The sequence below is a fragment of the Tiliqua scincoides genome, chromosome 3 (assembly GCF_035046505.1).
Source record: "Tiliqua scincoides isolate rTilSci1 chromosome 3, rTilSci1.hap2, whole genome shotgun sequence".
Lineage (NCBI taxonomy): Eukaryota > Metazoa > Chordata > Lepidosauria > Squamata > Scincidae > Tiliqua > Tiliqua scincoides.
The window spans coordinates 194,717,519-194,734,726 of NC_089823.1; the positions used below are offsets into that span (position 1 = coordinate 194,717,519).

The 17,208-nt window shown below is 43.0% G+C and overlaps 1 protein-coding gene across 17 annotated transcripts in view; it reads right to left on the bottom strand.

The window, feature by feature from the left end:
* The window catches only part of KIF1A (kinesin family member 1A), a 114,508-nt gene that overhangs the window by 25,015 nt on the left and 72,285 nt on the right, over positions 1-17,208 (bottom strand). For 11 of the 17 annotated variants that reach the window (XM_066621194.1, XM_066621193.1, XM_066621192.1 and 8 more), the window contains 10 exons: positions 16,872-16,957; positions 15,276-15,414; positions 14,703-14,871; positions 12,904-12,994; positions 11,839-11,957; positions 11,269-11,324; positions 9,275-9,383; positions 8,470-8,536; positions 7,851-7,935; positions 7,249-7,354 (listed from right to left, as the gene is read on the bottom strand). In XM_066621194.1, coding sequence (XP_066477291.1) covers positions 7,249-7,354; positions 7,851-7,935; positions 8,470-8,536; positions 9,275-9,383; positions 11,269-11,324; positions 11,839-11,957; positions 12,904-12,994; positions 14,703-14,871; positions 15,276-15,414; positions 16,872-16,957 — 1,027 coding nt within the window. Of the gene's footprint in view, positions 1-3,462; positions 3,490-7,248; positions 7,355-7,850; positions 7,936-8,469; positions 8,537-9,274; positions 9,384-11,268; positions 11,325-11,838; positions 11,958-12,903; positions 12,995-14,702; positions 14,872-15,275; positions 15,415-16,871; positions 16,958-17,208 lie in introns of all 17 variants that reach the window. The other 6 variants (XM_066621191.1, XM_066621181.1, XM_066621179.1 and 3 more) reach the window with 1 other exon arrangement.

The window sequence follows — 17,208 nt, forward strand, 5'->3', positions numbered from 1 at the left end:
ATGCCATGTCAAGCGGCCGCAAGACTTGCTCACCACTGCACTTTGGTTTGAACTTTGAATTTAATCAAAGTGCTAGATATCTGGACAATTTAACTATCCCAAAATATAGGCATATTTTTTCAAGAGCTAGATTGAGTTGTCTTCCATCTGCAGTCTTGGAAGGACGCTATAATAATGTGCCATATGAAAATAGATTATGTCCCTGTAATAATACGGAAATATTATTATTATTATTATTATTATTATTATTATTATTATTATTATTATTATTATTATTATTATTAATAATAATAATAATAATAATAATAATAATAATAATAATAATAATACAGGTATTTATATACCATCTTTCTTGATCTTTATTCAAGACTTTATTCGAGGTGGTTTACATAAGCAGGCAATTTAAATCCCAGTAGGGATTTTTACAATTTGAAAGAAGGTTTCTATCTTTCAAGAAACCACAACATTCAGGTGTTTCTTTCTTGATCGGGTTTTTGTATGTAATTTTTATAGGGACGAGCGTACAAGATATATTAACCCTATTATGTGTAATCTCCCAGGTAGGACTCTTACATGGTATTTAAAATATATCTTAGCTGATAAGAATAAGTCCATAACTGAATCAGTGGCCAAGTTTCTTCTTTCAGCACAAAGAACACAAAAGTTTTTTGCTTCTTTTTTAATAAAAGTTTTGTTTAAAACGTTTTTATGAATGTTTTTATGAATGTTGTAAATCTTTAATGAATTTTGGGTCTATGACCATAAATAAAGAATGATGAAATGCCTACACTGTGGGAGGCCTGCTCTTGTTCGTCTTATTCTCAACCTTTGAAATATGTTGTGGTTCGACTGCATTTCTCCAATAGTCTTAGACTGAAGAGTGACAACAGATTCTTTTTTCTAGAGAAGTGAAATTCTCTGTTGTGTATATTCATTCCTATTTCACCTCTTTTATGCTTGATAAACAGGAATTTACTGTGGGTCCAAAACCTGAAAAACACATTTGACTACAGGGGACAAAAGAAATGTGTGTACACCATGGACAGTGATGCTGTCTCAAATTGCTTGTCACCTCTTTAAAATGATTGACTGAATCTGTCTGTCTGTCTAGTCAAAATGGGGCTCCAGAAAAAGCACAAGGCACTAAGCCTTGTCCATTCCATTTACTCCAAGAATGCACTGCACGAAATTTAGTTGTGTCACAGCCATTTGCCTTGAATAGTAGTTTTGGTATTCAACTGTCTTGGATGTGGAAGTTCAATGTTATGTGTTGGCATGTTCTGTTACATAACCACAAAACCTAGAAACACGGTAAGTCTAATTTCAAACGTGGTGAACAGAAAATACAACGAACCTATCAAAAAGAGGTACAGTAGATCATTATATTCCAATTTTACCTGTTATGTTTTACTCCCAAAGCTTCAACATAATTGATTCAAAAATTAGTAAACAAAAACAAATTTAGAAACTCATAATCCCACTTTTCTTAGCATTGTCTCCCTAGGCTATAAATACAGAAGGAAACTCGAAACAAGGCCTACACCAAGGAGGTATTATGTGCAGAGCAGAAGGAGTTAAATGAATAAGACTTTCACCACGTATTTTTAACTAAGAACTACCTCTTTGGTTGCTAATTTTTAGTTACGTTTTCCTCCTCTAATCTGGGTTGCTTCCACACTAAGGCCCTTGTGTGCTCCTCAGGTTTTGTTTTTCCACAATTAGCTGGCAGTGGAATTAAAATGGGGTTCCACACATCACTTAATATAATATTATCCAGTAATGCCCTTCCCCATGGCCATGAGCTACAATAACGTTTACCCAGAAGTAAGTTCCATTCAGCAAAGATCCTTCCTAATGCCAAATTGAAAGCCTTGTGTTTGCAGGTTCAGCTGGTTTTATTGCTTTCCAGGTGAGTGTGGCTGAGACAGTGGCTGAGACAATCACCCCTTATTTAGTTGGCTTTTGTTCTAAGCAGTGTGTGCGCATGAGCATGAGAAATTACTAATTTCCTTTCTTTTATAGCAAAATAGCACTATTTCACCATACAAAGACAAGAAGAAAAACATGGAAAGAAACCAGTAATTACACACGCACACAAAGAGCACAAAGTTAACTAAATAAGTGAAAACTGAGGGGCAATTCAGCACTGAACTCCCAGCTGTGTAAACCTAAGAAACAGTACAAGTTGAACTTGCAACAGGAAGCTAAAGAGCTTTCCATAAAAAAACCCAGCAACCATAAAAAGCTATGTCACTACGTCTGTGCCACTATAGACAGGCTGGTGTTGCATTTGTGCATTACAGCAAACAAACCACCATATATCTGAAAAAGAAACACAGGAGGGCAACACAGAAAACATTGGAATGCAACAATTTGATGATGACATCATATGGATGCTCTGTAAAAAGTGAGTGCATAAAGGATGGCAAACCCAGAGAAAAGGGCTAGTGTGGAAGCAACTCTGATTGCCCAGTGCTGCCAGCCAAAGAATTCTGGCCAGTCCAACCTAAAGTTCAAGCTTCCCAGTTAAATATAGCTTGCAGGTTATGTGTAAAAATTCCTACATTTATGTACTATACATCCCTGGTTGATATTCTAGAGCAGTGATTTTCAACCTTTCTCATCTCACAGCACACTGACAAGGCACTAAAATTGTCAAGGCACACCATCCCGCCTTTGACAATTGACAAGGCATACCATGCTGCCAGTGGAGAGCTGAAATCCCCCATTTGCCCTACTGATAAATGACCACCCCCAAATTCCTGTGGCACACCTGTGGACCACTCACGACACACCAGTGTGTCACAGCACAGTGGTTAAAAATGGCTGTTCTAGAGGTTCTTACTGAAAAAATACTGAAATCCCTTTGGTATTTGTGCTTATGCAGCTGCCTGATACTGATCAGCCTTTGCCAGCCAGTTTGAAGAAGCTGCTATAACAGGACAAAACTCTAGTCCACAAACCATGTGAAACCAGGTCCTTTCCCTCTTGCCTTTCACACACTAGTGCTTTTCCCAAATGTCCCATCACACTCAGCCCAGCTTGTCATGCAGCCTGCATCAGCTCAGAGCTATCCAAACTGCTTTTGTGCCAGAGCTGGGAGCAAGGGAAGGGGCTTCAGCATGGGTAAGGGCCAGCATGATTTTGGCAGATGTCATAAAAAAGTTACCACAGCAACAGAACTGAAAGAAAACCCAGCCAAAATACCGAAGTTTCACAAGAAAGAGAGAGCTATTTTAAAAAATGAATGAAAGAAAAGAAAACCAAACTCAAATACCCAAAAATAACATGGAACAAAAAAGAAGCCCAATGAGGCAGAAGAGAAAGAGAAAGCTGGTGTATTTGGGGAGGTGGGGGAAGTTCGGTCTGTAGCATTGGTAACCACAATGCTGACTTGGGTGGGGGTGAGGGTGCACCAGAGACGAGTAAAAGAAAATCAATGGGGAAGGGAACAAATAATACCTAGGCATATCCGAATCAAGAAACTGCCTGCAAAAACACAAACAATCATATGGTTAGTGTGGGTTCAAATGGGTGGCGGCGGCAGCAGCGGCGGCAGCAGCAGCAGTAATCCCATAATGCAGCTCTTCAAATGCCCAAGGCCCACAAATAGCTCCCACCTGTCCAATGGCGCACCATACAAAGCTGCAGTAGAAAAGAGCGAAAGCTTCCAAGTCACTCAAATCAGGATGCAACTGTACGGGCAAGTTCGAGCTCTGAAAGAAAGTGCTATATTGATCGTGGTGCACTGCATGTCGAATACTGGTAGAGTAGTGCTGGAGTAGCAGACCTCAACTGCAGTACGTCCCTATTTTGCACAAGCCTCAGAAGAGGCTCTTATGAGGACCAGAGGGTTAACCCCTTCTATGCCATCATGAGCACAATTGTGGTAATTAACAGGACAGTCCTACTGAGAACTGAGGCAAGGGATGCTAACCTGATCTATTGGACTAGATTTACTGGAATGGAATTGGAGTAACAATTGCTCCGGAAACTTAAGAAAGTGCAACTGAAGCACAGAGACCATTCCATCAAATTCCCTTAGCTCCTAGCAAATGGTGCTGCCACTGCAGGAGGCTTAACGCCATGGCAACAAGGCATTCCAGAGTTAGTCTCTTCGCTTATATGAATTAAACCCATGTTAATTTCTCTAGTGGCAGAGATTTCAATGATCTAGGAATAAATGAGAAAGTGACCCTGATCTCTAGGAAGGTAGCTGGATGACACAAGAGCAAAGCAGGAAGCTGAACAGGATCAGGCATGTTCCCACCCATAAGCTCATCTCGTTCCAGCAACATCAAGACCCCAAGCAAGCCCCAGAAGCTCATGCGCACTTGACAGATAGGAAATCTGGAAGATGAAAATTTTCAATTGTTTTCTTCAGTGGCTCCCATAGATTTCCTCTTCTTCCTCCTCCTGCCAACCTCACCAACCTGCTGATAGCTTTGAGGTGTCAGCCAACACCTCATTTTTCACCCCTGTAGGCAGCTAAGAATAATACTCATACACCAGGAGGAAGAAAGAAAACATGTCTCTTCTTGCATATGCAGTCTTTATTCTCTTCCTCTCTTCCCTGGCATACAGATTCAGGCTAATCCTTTCCATTGCTCTGGATGTTTTACGGATTTAAAGTTTTCTTTGTTTTTTTGTTTGCTTTGATTTTTAAACAATGTATAATAATAATAAAAACAACAACAACTAGGTATTTATATACCACCTTTCTGGTCATTGGATTACTCCTCTGACTTTATTCAAGGCAGTTTACATAGGCAGGCGTTTCTAAATCCCTCAAGGGGATTTTTATAATCATAGAGGTTCTCTCTTTCAAGAACCAATGTATGTTGTGTTGGGTGCCCTATCTGGCAGAGAATTATGGCTGACAAATAATAAAAGCATCAACCTGTGCTAAACCCTCCCTGAAATGCTCTGCTTCTTGACCTGAATTCCTGTTGAACCCATGCTCAAGTCTCTTGCCCAAAGCTGAACAGCTTGAGTGAGAAAGCAATAGGAAAACCATTCCCAAAATAAGCAGTAAAACACCCCTCCAGTAAGCAAGGCTGGAATGAGCATTATGCCAAATGATTGCACACCCACAATAGTTTGCTTTACATTTTACTGGTCAAGATCCACATAAAACCATGGGCACTTACAGGGGTCAACTTCCTTAAGTGACCCTGGAACTTTTGCAGGTGACTAGCAAGCTGCTGCCTGGAAGTGCTTTTATATAAAACGTCCCAGCTTATTGAATGGAACAGCTCCTTAGTTGATAGTCATGTTTGTTAACTATGCTATGAATCATATAGGTAGGCCCTATGCTACTGGGTCTGTTGTTTCACTTTTTCCTCCATTAGGTTTTTGCTTACTCATTGAGAACAGAAAAAAAATTACCTTTGAACCGAATACTAAAAACAGTCTAATGGGGTATAGCTCTTACTCTTTTGAACACTACCATCCTATCACAAGCAACCTTTGCTTCAGGATGACTCACCTCAGGCAATCTGTCCCTCCTTTCTTCATCAGCACCAGCTTTTTGCATGACACATGCTATCAGCTTGTCTTGCTCACAGACTCATTTGCATTTCTCCCCTCTCAACCTTTTTCAGCTTATCTATATAAACCTGTGGGTGGTTTTTGCCAGAGGTCTGTGTAAATGATGTATGTTCAGGGCCAACCCATCCATGAGGCCCACTGTGATGCCTGCCTCAAGCAACAGATTGATGGAGGGTGCCCAACTCTGTCCACCCATTCACCTCCACTGCTCCTTCTCTCACTCCCTAAATTAGAAATGGAAGAGAGAAATGGAGCAGAAGATGTGTGAAGGAGAAGGGGGAGGCTAGAATGTCCCTGATACACTAACCGAATATTTCTTCATATGTGTACCCTGTGGCCCATTTCTATAAACTGTACCTCTCGTATTAGCAAAATGTTTGTAATTAATATAGTTGCTGTTATTTCAAATATCTGTTTTCAACTACTGATCCATATCTGATAATGCCTGAATGATGACCAGAAACTAGCTGTTGCTGGGGCTTTTGAAGCCAGCTAGCTGCTCTCTTTCCTATCTTGCCAGCCATGGAAGGCATTCTAATACAGACCTGCCTATTCTGCCATTATTCAATTTTCAAGTACCCCTAAAAGTCCTAGGAAGTACCCCTGAGGGTACATATAGCCCATATTGGGAACCACTACTCTAACCTATCACTCTCCTTTCTTACACCCTTCCGCTTTTGCTGTTTCCCCTGTTTCTTTTCCAATCAAGTGAGCAGGAGAAGTAGAGGCCTGCATCACCAGGTCTCGGAGTGTTTGGCACACCACCTCAGGTGCTAGAAGGTCTTGGACCAGCCCTGTGTACAAAAATGCCTCAATGGAGAGAAGTGGTGATGGACAAAGTATGAAAGGAGATACTGGGTTATTTCTGTAAATAGCCCTACAACTGTAGGAGAAATGGAAAGGGGAATGCATCTGGCCCCAAAATTAGATAAGAGAAAGTTCAGACTGGAATGCATTTTTGTCTCCTGCCTGCCATTCTCCTAACATGAATGCATAATTGTATTACTACTCAATCCATGGTACCAAACTAATCTTTCATCTTATGAATTACAAGTGCAACAACACATTACTATCCCCTGGATCCACTCTCAATGATAAAGTGCTTTATGAAAGGTGCTTTATGAAAGTACTGTCATGCTGCTGCACTTTGGGCCTATCCAGGATACTTTTCACAGTAGGAGAAGCCACCAGCACCTCGCTTCTCTAAGGGTTTCCCCTGCACTGTGTAATAGCTGGATGTTTCTATAGCTATACTAATTCAACAATGCAAATGTTGCAATAGTATAAGCAAAGAAGCAGCACTCCACAGGAAAATCCAATAATCTGATTCATATTAATCAAATCCCCAGGTTATTCTATGAGAAGGTTGTGGGTGTTTGCAGCCAAGATTAAACAAGTATAAGAAACAATAGGATCATGGGCCTGAAACATCAGCTACCAGTGTAATAAGACTCCTGTCAATCAGAGAGATGCTTGGAGTATAAGCATTTCAGACCCCATGTTTGCTATTTGAGCACTGTAGGCTAGACACACAGCTAGTCTCAGCATGGCTTCAGCCCACTGGTTGGGCTGCAAAAAGTGTGTGAGGCTTTGGGAGAAATACCTCCTCATCCACACTTAAGCACTCCCTGAAGTTCTATAGGGAAGTCCTGTTTGCCCCTGATTAGTTGAGCACTGGGAAGATATAGCCACACCCACCGATCATCCTGGGAAGGACGAATATATTCTGATGAAAGGATGTTCAGAGACAGGATATTGGGATCAATGAGGGATTCATCTCCTTCTGGAGTATTCCGGATTCGACCTGCCAACAGAAGATGATATATTATCAGTGATGGTTTAGGAAAATCAGGAAGGCTACATTTTTGAGCCTCTAAGAGTACCATACTGACATCCATCACCTTCTCTCAAGTTGGAGATGTAGAGAAGGTCACATTACAGAGTGACTTTGACATCTGTCATTATGATGCCAAGGGAAAAAAGGAAGAGGAGAGAGTCACTACACTTATAACAGTGTTCTGTACTATTTGACCACTTATCAACATAAGACGCAGACATGAAGAGCAGACACCACCTATCCAAACTGGCACTCAGCAGGGACTGGGACCAGCAAGAATACTCAGAATCCTACATCACTAAGGTCCCTCTGCCATGTTTTTTGACTCACACTGTATAGCATCTGTACCTATAAAGCAGACTCTCCAACATTAATGGCACTGTTTAGGAGGCTACACAGTTCAGGCAATAACAGAGACAGAAATGGATGAGATGATAAGGGTAACACATATGGCTTTGCTTACCCACAACCAGCTCCCGCACTTCCTTCCAGCGGATGTGACTTCCTGTCTCATGCACCAAGGTGACAGTGATCCTCCTCTGGATACCCTGCCATCCACCATGCCCACAGAGAAAGGAGATAGCAGTTACAAGAATTGTGATGGCTAGTGTTAAACTGAAACCTATAGGGAAGCCATTTGAAAGGAGGCAAAATGTTTGCCTCGTGTAAAATCACACCTACTTTGACAAGAGAGGGAGAGGATGTAGATGCCACTACAGATTGCTTCCTTTCACTGGCCCTTCAGTAGCAGAATCCACTTCACTCCCTCTCTTTCTGCAAGCACTTTTCCAGGAGAGGGAGAATTGAAATGGGAAACTTTAAAGGAGGCCAACTAATGCTCCACAAAGCCCAATCCCTCTTCCTCTCCCAGCAAAACATTATCAGCATCATGCTACATGTTATTTGGTATGACAAGCAATTTTTTTGTGAGGGAAAGCTTGTCATTCTATGTGCATGTCAATCCCACCCACCCACCCACTTCCTGCATGACAGCAACTTTTGGGCAGACCCCAGAGCCCCACAAAACTTTGGGACAACACTAATGATTGACCAGTGGACAATGGGAGCAGGGCAGAAAATACCTGGTGTAGTAGGAATGTTCCATGACAAGGCATTCCTCCACGGTGATCCACAACAGCAGGGATGTAGCTGGAAAGGAAGACACCAGTGAGACAAGATATGGAATGTAAGACCCACACCCTCAGAACCAGTGCAAGTGGATGAATAAGCTTCCCCATCTTTGATGGCAGCACTATCACATCAAGTTTATTGCCATCCCCAGCCCACCACTCAAAGCAGCCTCTTCACCCTGCTTCCTGGGTGAGCCAAAAATGCTATACCAGTATTTTTGTGTGGGATAGTTTCTAACATGACTTTACATCCATGTACAGTCACCCAAGGTGATACGGCAACCTAGACTAGGTGCATCTGCTGAAATTCCCTCATCTGCACTTCAATTAAAGGTACTGGAACCTGTCCTCCTCTGCACCTAGTCACCCCACCTCTGGATAAAACGACACAATATAGCATTTTTCACTCTTAAGTTGGCCTTTCCCATCCTCATACAGTGTGTGCATATCCTTTCCTTTTCCTGAATCTGCTGCCTGGACACACAATGGAAAGGGGATAAGCTATTGTTCATAAACAATAGATGATTGGTAGATTTTCAAATGGATTGAATAAAACCAGATTGGACTGCAGTGAAATGGAATCTGCCCATAAGAATTTGTCATTTTGTTCTCTACTTCAGTCTTTGGCACAGATTCCCCAAACAGGTACATGAATCTTTTGTTATAACTTTCTGGCTGGGTAAGCCTTTAATGATAGCTTACACTACAGAAAGCAAACCCCACCTTCCGCAGTATAGACAATGAGAGAGCCACTTACTCGCCATTGGCCTCCAGTTCACAGATCTCAAAGAACACCATCAAGTCATACTTGCACTGGCAAGGGCCAACACTGGGCCTCGTCATGGCACTCAGCTTCGTTGCAGGCACTGCAATGGAGAGAAATGGGAGTTAAAAGCCAGAGATAGACAAGAGGACCTCAGTATCTCAGGTTGGAGGTTGGTTTCAATGTTCCACATAGAAAGTGTAAGAACTGCCAAACTAACCAGCAGTGACTGTCTAAAATATAAGAAGAACCAGTGCTAAGATCCAATCGTGTCCAGAGAAGACCTTTGACCCAAATGTATAAAGGAGAAGATGGACAGGGTTCTGTGAGCAGTACATGCACCAGCACTTGCTAGGCTACATTCTACAAACACCTCGTCCTGTACCAAAATTGGTTTTAAATATGAATCTACTAAAGACAACACCAATGCAGTCTGAATGGAGTCTAACATGGAGGACCAGGCTTAGACAGTTTATACAAGAGACAAGACACACAAGGAAGAGGGGAACCCTGAGTAACAGCTGGATCTTCCACAGCTTTGTCCAGGGACCAACCAGGCTCCTGAGCCTTTCTCAAAACACAGTTCACAACTGATAGGGACATTGCAGGGCTTGGATCCTCCTCCTCCTCTCTTATTAGGAATGAAGTGACTGTGCTGGCAGCAGATATTATGTGTCCAGAGAGCGCTTCCAGGAGTTGACCAGCAAGCATGTTGGGTACCAGACCCATAATCACCTGGAGATATTTCTCATGTTCTTTATAGATGGGAGAGACATGAACAGAAAGCACAAGACAAAGCGAAACAATTATGCTCTGATAATGCAGCACAAGCAGGGTGCATGAGAGATGCTGGAAACTTACCCAGGGCCTGCAAACATGTCCCCTACTCCTACAGCTTTATGTTATGTCCCACTCAAGTCAAGAATACGACAGGCATTCAAAGAAGGATGAGGAGGTAAGCCAAGCTGCTAACATACTAAGCAGAGATGGCAGTGGGGTGGGGGTCAGAGTTATACATGCTCAGTTCTCTGCTTTGGTGTCTCCTATGTGGCATGTCTGGGCTCCAGTTTATCATCAACGATAATATTTTTACATTTCTGCCCTATTTGCTTCAAGAAAGACTGGAGCATCTTTATGAACAAGTTTGCAAAAGTAAATATCCTCCAAACATTTTCCTGGCTTGCCTACCCACACATGCCCACTTCCTTGCCTAGAGACTCATGCCACAGGTGAGTCACTGTTTACAAGCATAGGCTGGAATGCATGAAAGTCTGGTGATGATCAGAATCAGTAGTGATTGGAGTCAATTACTACCTGAATTAAAGACATCCAAGAAGAAGCCAGTCTGCTACATATGTTGGGTATACATACTTCAATGAGTATGCTGAAAGACTAACAGACCAATCCTAACTAGAACTGTGCTGCATTTTATGACAGTGGAACACAGCTCTGTTGCCATAATTGCACAGCAGTGCACTGTGCGTGCTGCTGGCAGTCATTTTAGGTCCGCTACCACAAATTGTGGCAGTGCCAGGGGCCTGATGCCACAGCTGCCTACCTCCAGCAGTGCAGCCAGCAGCAGGGTGTGGGTGGAATTTGTGGGATGGGGAATTTCTTTGCAGGGAGGTGATGGGCAGCAAAGGGAGGGGAAGGATTTCAGCAATACCAGCATGTACCAGATCCCAATCCTGTTCCTTATCCTTTAGTCTCCTTGGACTTGCACCAGCAAGATAGCTGGTGCAGATTTGAGGAGACCCATTGGGGAAGTGGAGGCTTGCCCTGGGATAAGGGAGAAAAGTTCCATTACCTTGAAGAAACCTATGGACTGCAACCCTCTTAAGATACAGCACATTCTCCATTGGCAAAGCTGCATCAGTACAGGGGAGGGATTTAGTTAGGAGTGGGCTGTAAGTTATTAGTGGAACATCTCCTGCCCTTCCAGTTCTTAGATTTCCACTAACTGAAAGTTGTCACTCACTCTCTCTTACCTGGTTTGGACAATGGCATGACCCGAGGGAAATGACGCCGTGAAGGTCTTAAGGGACTGTAGAGAGAAGGAACAGAAATTAAAGACAACCAGCACAGAAGAACAAGCAGGAATCAGTCCTGGTAATCTCAATGGAATAATCTGAAATTGCAACCAAGCCGTTAGTGTTGACTTTTCCTGTCCTAAAGGGCCACACTGGTTTCTATACAGCTCCTATACAGTCCCCCAGAGATTTACCAAACCAAAACCTGTTTTATTTTAACAGAGTCAGTTGTATGTGGACACTGCATTGTGCATCCATATACAATTCCAAGGCTTTGATGATACACCCTAGACATGCTATAGCTGTTAACTATAGCACTGCAAATGTATACATCTGCAAATACACAGATCCTTGCCACAGAACCTAATCAAGATAAGGTGAGTGGAGAGAGTTCTAATTACTTCAGTGTTGTGACCAAAAACTCCATGTATCACAATATGGACATAATCTGGGTTGCATTTAGACAAGCCAGAATCAGTGAGAAGAGCAAGTCTGTGGAGATGCCACTTTCCTGGAGATGACAATTACCTGAGAACATCCTTGCAGAGAGGGGGGAAAGGATGTTGCTGGTAGTGTCCAAATACCTCAAAGACAATTGGCTGGCTCTTAATGTACTCAATGAAAGATTTGGTCACCTCCACAGCGATCTGAGAGATAGGAGAGACAGGGATAAGAGTACTCATAATATAAAGGGCACAGGACTTGAAAAGATAAGTGAATGGGTAATGCTTCCTATGGTAGTCTATCTACAGCTGGTACCAAAGATTACAGATGTCAAGATGCTTGAATAAATTGGCTGGCAGTGGTCTCCATCTCAAACATACACTTAACCACACTGGCAACTGCTACTTCTAAGGGGAGCATCTAGTTTTCTGCTGTTGTGCCCTGAGCTTAATGGACTGTCCTAGTCCTTTTAGATGTTAAGAGGGAAACTTATAGTAATTCAGGTATAGTTGGATAAAGCGGCAGCTAGGGAAAAAAGTTGGAATGGACAAGATGATGCGTATGTGCAACCTCCTGATTTTAGAAATGGGCTATGTCAGAATGCCAGATGCAAGGGAGGGTACCAGGCTGCAGGTCTCTTGTTATCTGGTGTGCTCCCTGGGGCATTTGGTGGGCCGCTGTGAGATACAGGAAGCTGGACTAGATGGGCCTATGGCCTGATACAGTGGGGCTGTTCTTATGTTCAGCTGCCCATTAATTTAAGTTCCACATTAGCAAAACATATCCCTAACTGAGCACACATTTTGAGTGCACTGATACCATTAGCTTCTTGGCACTTTAGGTACGGTTATTGTTGGATAGTGAATAAATCAAACTAATAAAATAAAGTGTGGACTTTATTAGAAATTTCTACAACCAGTCAATGATATTTTTATACCAAACAGGCTAAATTTCCCTCTTCTGTGACTTTCTTCACAATTCTCATTCTATTTCATTGAAAACAAAGCATTGTTATAAACATTTTTTCCTGACATTCTATTATGCCGCCACGAATACTGTCTGCATGAATAAAAAAGCTGGGCTACTATGGGCTGTTTTTCCCTTCAGGTGATGCTGTCAAAAGGAAGCAACCTTGGAAATTATACTAACATTCTGAACATGGTAGAAACCAAGAGGTGGACCTCGGCCAGTGTTCTTCAAGGGTTCTGTAGAGAAGGCCTCATCATGGCGATGGATAAAGCTGTGTGAAGATAAATCTTTATTAGAATTGCTGTTACAGCTAGATTCATCAAAAAAGGATTTATTTCATACAAAAGATACTACACATACACATACCACTTCTAAAACAACTTTGGTCACTCTATTCAGTGGTTCCCAACCTTTAGGAGCCTGTGAACTACTGAGACAAAAATTGGAACTGGCTAGGACCACATGCAACCAGGGCCTCCAAGAGGAATTTTATTAGGCGGTACGATGTTTCTTTTGGCCCCTTCCCACTGGGGAAGGGGAGGGTGTGAAACAAAGTTGGGGAGGGTGGCGACTGGGTAAGGAGGGAGGAAAACAGGGAAGGGGAGGTTTGAACAGCAGGAAGAGTCTTTGAACAGCAGGATCTATTATGCTTCCCAATGTGGAGCCCAGGTCTACCTACCCACACAGTGTCAGCAGCTAGATACAGTAATACAGAAAACCAAACACACTCCTAAATCTCTAAAAAAATTTGAATATAGAAAATCATTGCAGAAAATTAGATCATATTTAGGCTCACGCTAGAATAGAAAGTGTCCTGTGTGAGCCAAAATGTTCTTCTGCAGCAGCTGTAGTTCCACAGTTGTGTCCTTGATACATTCCTTCATGGTAAGCAGATCCACAGGCCAGTTTCCTCCCAGATTTGACAATGTGCTAAGGAGTGACATAAATGCATTCCTTGGGCCAACACATATGGCTTGCAGCAACCACAGCCGCCATGCGCCCAGCATTCCACATGGGCAGCAAGTCTGGGTGAAATTGGAAAATATAAGATCCCAAGAAATTTCTGGAAGTCCTCCTTTGGTTCCCCCTTTTTGACCCTGGGCTCAGATACAAATTAACCCCCGTACCCCCTCTCATGGACCCTGCATGCAACCCCCAGCCCTTTGCACAAAAAATACAATTAAATTTGTAATAATTATAGATTTATTAGATGTATTATTCATAGTGAAGATTTGTGGGTTGCTACTTTGTTGAATGATGGAGTTCATTCTCCATCCTCTCCAGTGGTCCATGTGGGAGCACACTGGAAGTGATCAAAGGCATCTTTTTTTTCTGAGACTTTGCAGACCACTTCTCAGGGTCTCATGGACCACCTGTGGTCTCCGGAACCAGTGCTCTAATGGATGATCTAATCTATGCCACAAACTGTATTGGGAGAGTGCATTCCTGTCATGCTTGACCACTCAGTGGCATTCAATGCTATTGATGATAGTATTCCTCAAGACCAGGGGTATCAAATTTGTTTCATACAGGGGGCTGAATAGTATTCACGGTGCCTGCTGAGCACTGGAAGTGATGTTATTAAGCAGGAACTAATGTCATGAAGCAGGTGATGATCAGAAATTAGGACTTTTTCTCACTTCGGATCTCATTAGCTACAAATAATAGAAAAGAGACAAGGACAATGCTGAAGTCCTTTTGGTTTTCTCACAGCGGCATGCTCTCCCCTTCTCTACAAAATCTAGGTCAGGGACTTTCAAGCTTCTCTTTTTCTGAGACATTTACTTTCCATATTTTTAAATGCAAACACAACTTATGGAACCTACTTCCAGCTAGCCAATATCTCCTACTTGTGAAAGGTGGGATACCCAGTAAACCGGGAAGAATGGTTACAATCTTCTGATGAAGTTGTACTTCCACCTTGACATTCTCTGAACCTGGCTAAAGAGCAAAAGAAAGAAAGAATGACTGTATCTCACTTAAACTGGCAGAAGATGTCTGCATATTCTGCTGAGATGCTAGAGGCTTGCAGAACAGTCACTCTGAAAGTGAAGATGCTGCCCAGCTTCAAGTGTTCCAGGGCTGTCTCTAAAGGTCCATCCATAGCAGACTTCTCAGAACTGTCCAAGAGAAGATCCTCTGGTGTGGCTACAGAAATACAATAACAAAGTTGTGGATAATATTTCCGAAATGGAACAAAGACAGTGTTTCATAACCTGAGCAGCTAAGAGCAAAGTAAGCAGGGGGGAGGTGGTTGGTGGGTGGAGATTATGGGGACCTCGCCCCAGTTTGCTACCTAGCTCAACCTGATGCCTGAGGCAAAGGTCGGAACCAGCCGTATGGCTGGGCTGGCGCTACCAAGACCCCTGTCTTTATAGTAAAAACTGTCATTTATCACCCTTGCTCAATTGCCTTCAACCATATCATGCAGATACAAATCAGCAGACAATGTGATTTTTTACATTTCCCATATGTGGAGATCCAGAAAGGGTCTCTTTTTACTGCTATGCACACAGTTCCACATCCTATGGCTGGCTTAAACAGCCCTTCACCTGCACAAGTATTGTTGTTGACTTCATCTGCTGATGGTCCCATGTCAGTTATCTGACCCTGTCCTTCTACAATGCGCAGCTCCTCCTGTGATGTTCCAGAACGGGACATTCCCACTACAGGGCAGGATTCAGACTGAAACTATAAGGAAACAAAAGAAAGGGATGGACTACAAGAAAAAGGTACAAATGCTTTGATAGTGTATTTCTTCTTTCTTTTAACCATTAACTAAGGGAGCTACATAGCCAGGCTCTGGCAACAAATGGCTGATACTAGAAGAGGAAAGTTGCAGACTCAATATTTATATAATTCTTTCATATGAGTACCAGAACACCCTGCGGTTAAGTGAAAACATGGATACAGGAGAACGCTGCCTCTTACCTTCTGGAAGGTACCTTCCCCTCGCCTCTGGAGGGTTTCGTTAGAGCCCAGCGGAGACCACACACAACCATCTGCAGCTTCTGTCGGGCTCAGACTGAGCCTCAGAATGAAAAAGTCATTTCCGCTTTTTTCATAAAACCAGAAGTGATGTTTTTAGTGTCTTACAAGGTATTGGGAGTCCTGGGGAAGCCCCTGAGAATGGGCATGCATGGTCTCTGCTGGGCTCAGAGGACCCTGCGGAGGCAAGGGGAGCAGTGCTCCTCTGGAGGGGTGTGCATGGGGGGGGGAACCATGGACCCAATCCACAGATAAGTGAATCTGCAGATAGGGGATTTGCAGATATGCGGGCCCCCCTGTAGTGCTTCACTGTTGAGCAGTATGCATGAAATCAAGTGTCAGCCCTTCCCATAACTAGCAGACTACTGAAGTCTAAGATGTCATTGATTTCCACTTCATTCAGAGAAAACAAACCAGCCAGTTCTGTTTTTCATACATTAATAAATGCAAATACATGTAAATTTTAACACATCCAATGCTCAGCTTTTGGAATGAACTACAAACACATGTACAGATGCCAAATAGTGAAATGCAGCCTTTAGCATTACCGACAGTCCAATCCTGCTGGGCTCTACCACTGGTGGAACAAGCATTCCACCAGAATTAACTGTTTCATTGAAGTAAAAAAAAATACTCCGACAGAAAGCGGAGGTACAAGCTGCTGGAGTGCCAGTGGGAAGGCTGCAGCAATGCTGCATGTGGCGAGGACTCCACTGGAATCTGCCAACAAAGGTAAGTCAGTGGGAGAGGTGGGGGAAGGGCAGGATGGGGCGGCCAGAACGAGATGGTGATGGGGTAGCGGAGGGCACAATGGGGGCAAGGAGGTGTGGATATGGCAGCAATCGTGCTTACTGGAGCCTATCCCTTTTTTTACAGATCTCCCTCCCCCTTTCCTCTCCTCAGGCATATGCCAGTTAAAGAGCTGGTAAGGCTTATGGTGGAATAAGGGGCTGCATCTGCGGATGGGGGTGGAGGATAGAATTAGGCTCTGAGAAATCCTCCATCCAAGCAGTCTGTGACTCTCCCTCCACTTTGTCATACTTATGCGTATTCTGATAGTTTTTCATCTGTACATCAAGTTTGTTGAGTATGCAGCAACGTACTTCATGTAATCAGCTCTTTGAGATAATGCTCAGCCAGTAGTAATGTCGATACCATACCTTCTCAAAGTGCTGATCATCAAAGGAAATTTTGGCTGTTCCCGACTGCCGCACTCCAGAGCCATAATCTGGTGCTTCTTCATCCGCTAGAAATAGGAATGCAATGAGAGGTTATAACAAAGAAAGAAAAGCTCACATTCCACAAAACTGAGAGCCATAACCAGGGACTCTTAGACACTGATCTTTGCATATGCAGCAGTGTCCGCTGGAAGGCCTTGGCCTGCCATGCAGGAGAAATGCAACCAGCCACTATCTGGACTGACATCACTTCAAAATGAGTTCCGCACACAACTGTTTGGCTAGGTGGCATATCAATGTATCCAAATCATCAGCCAGA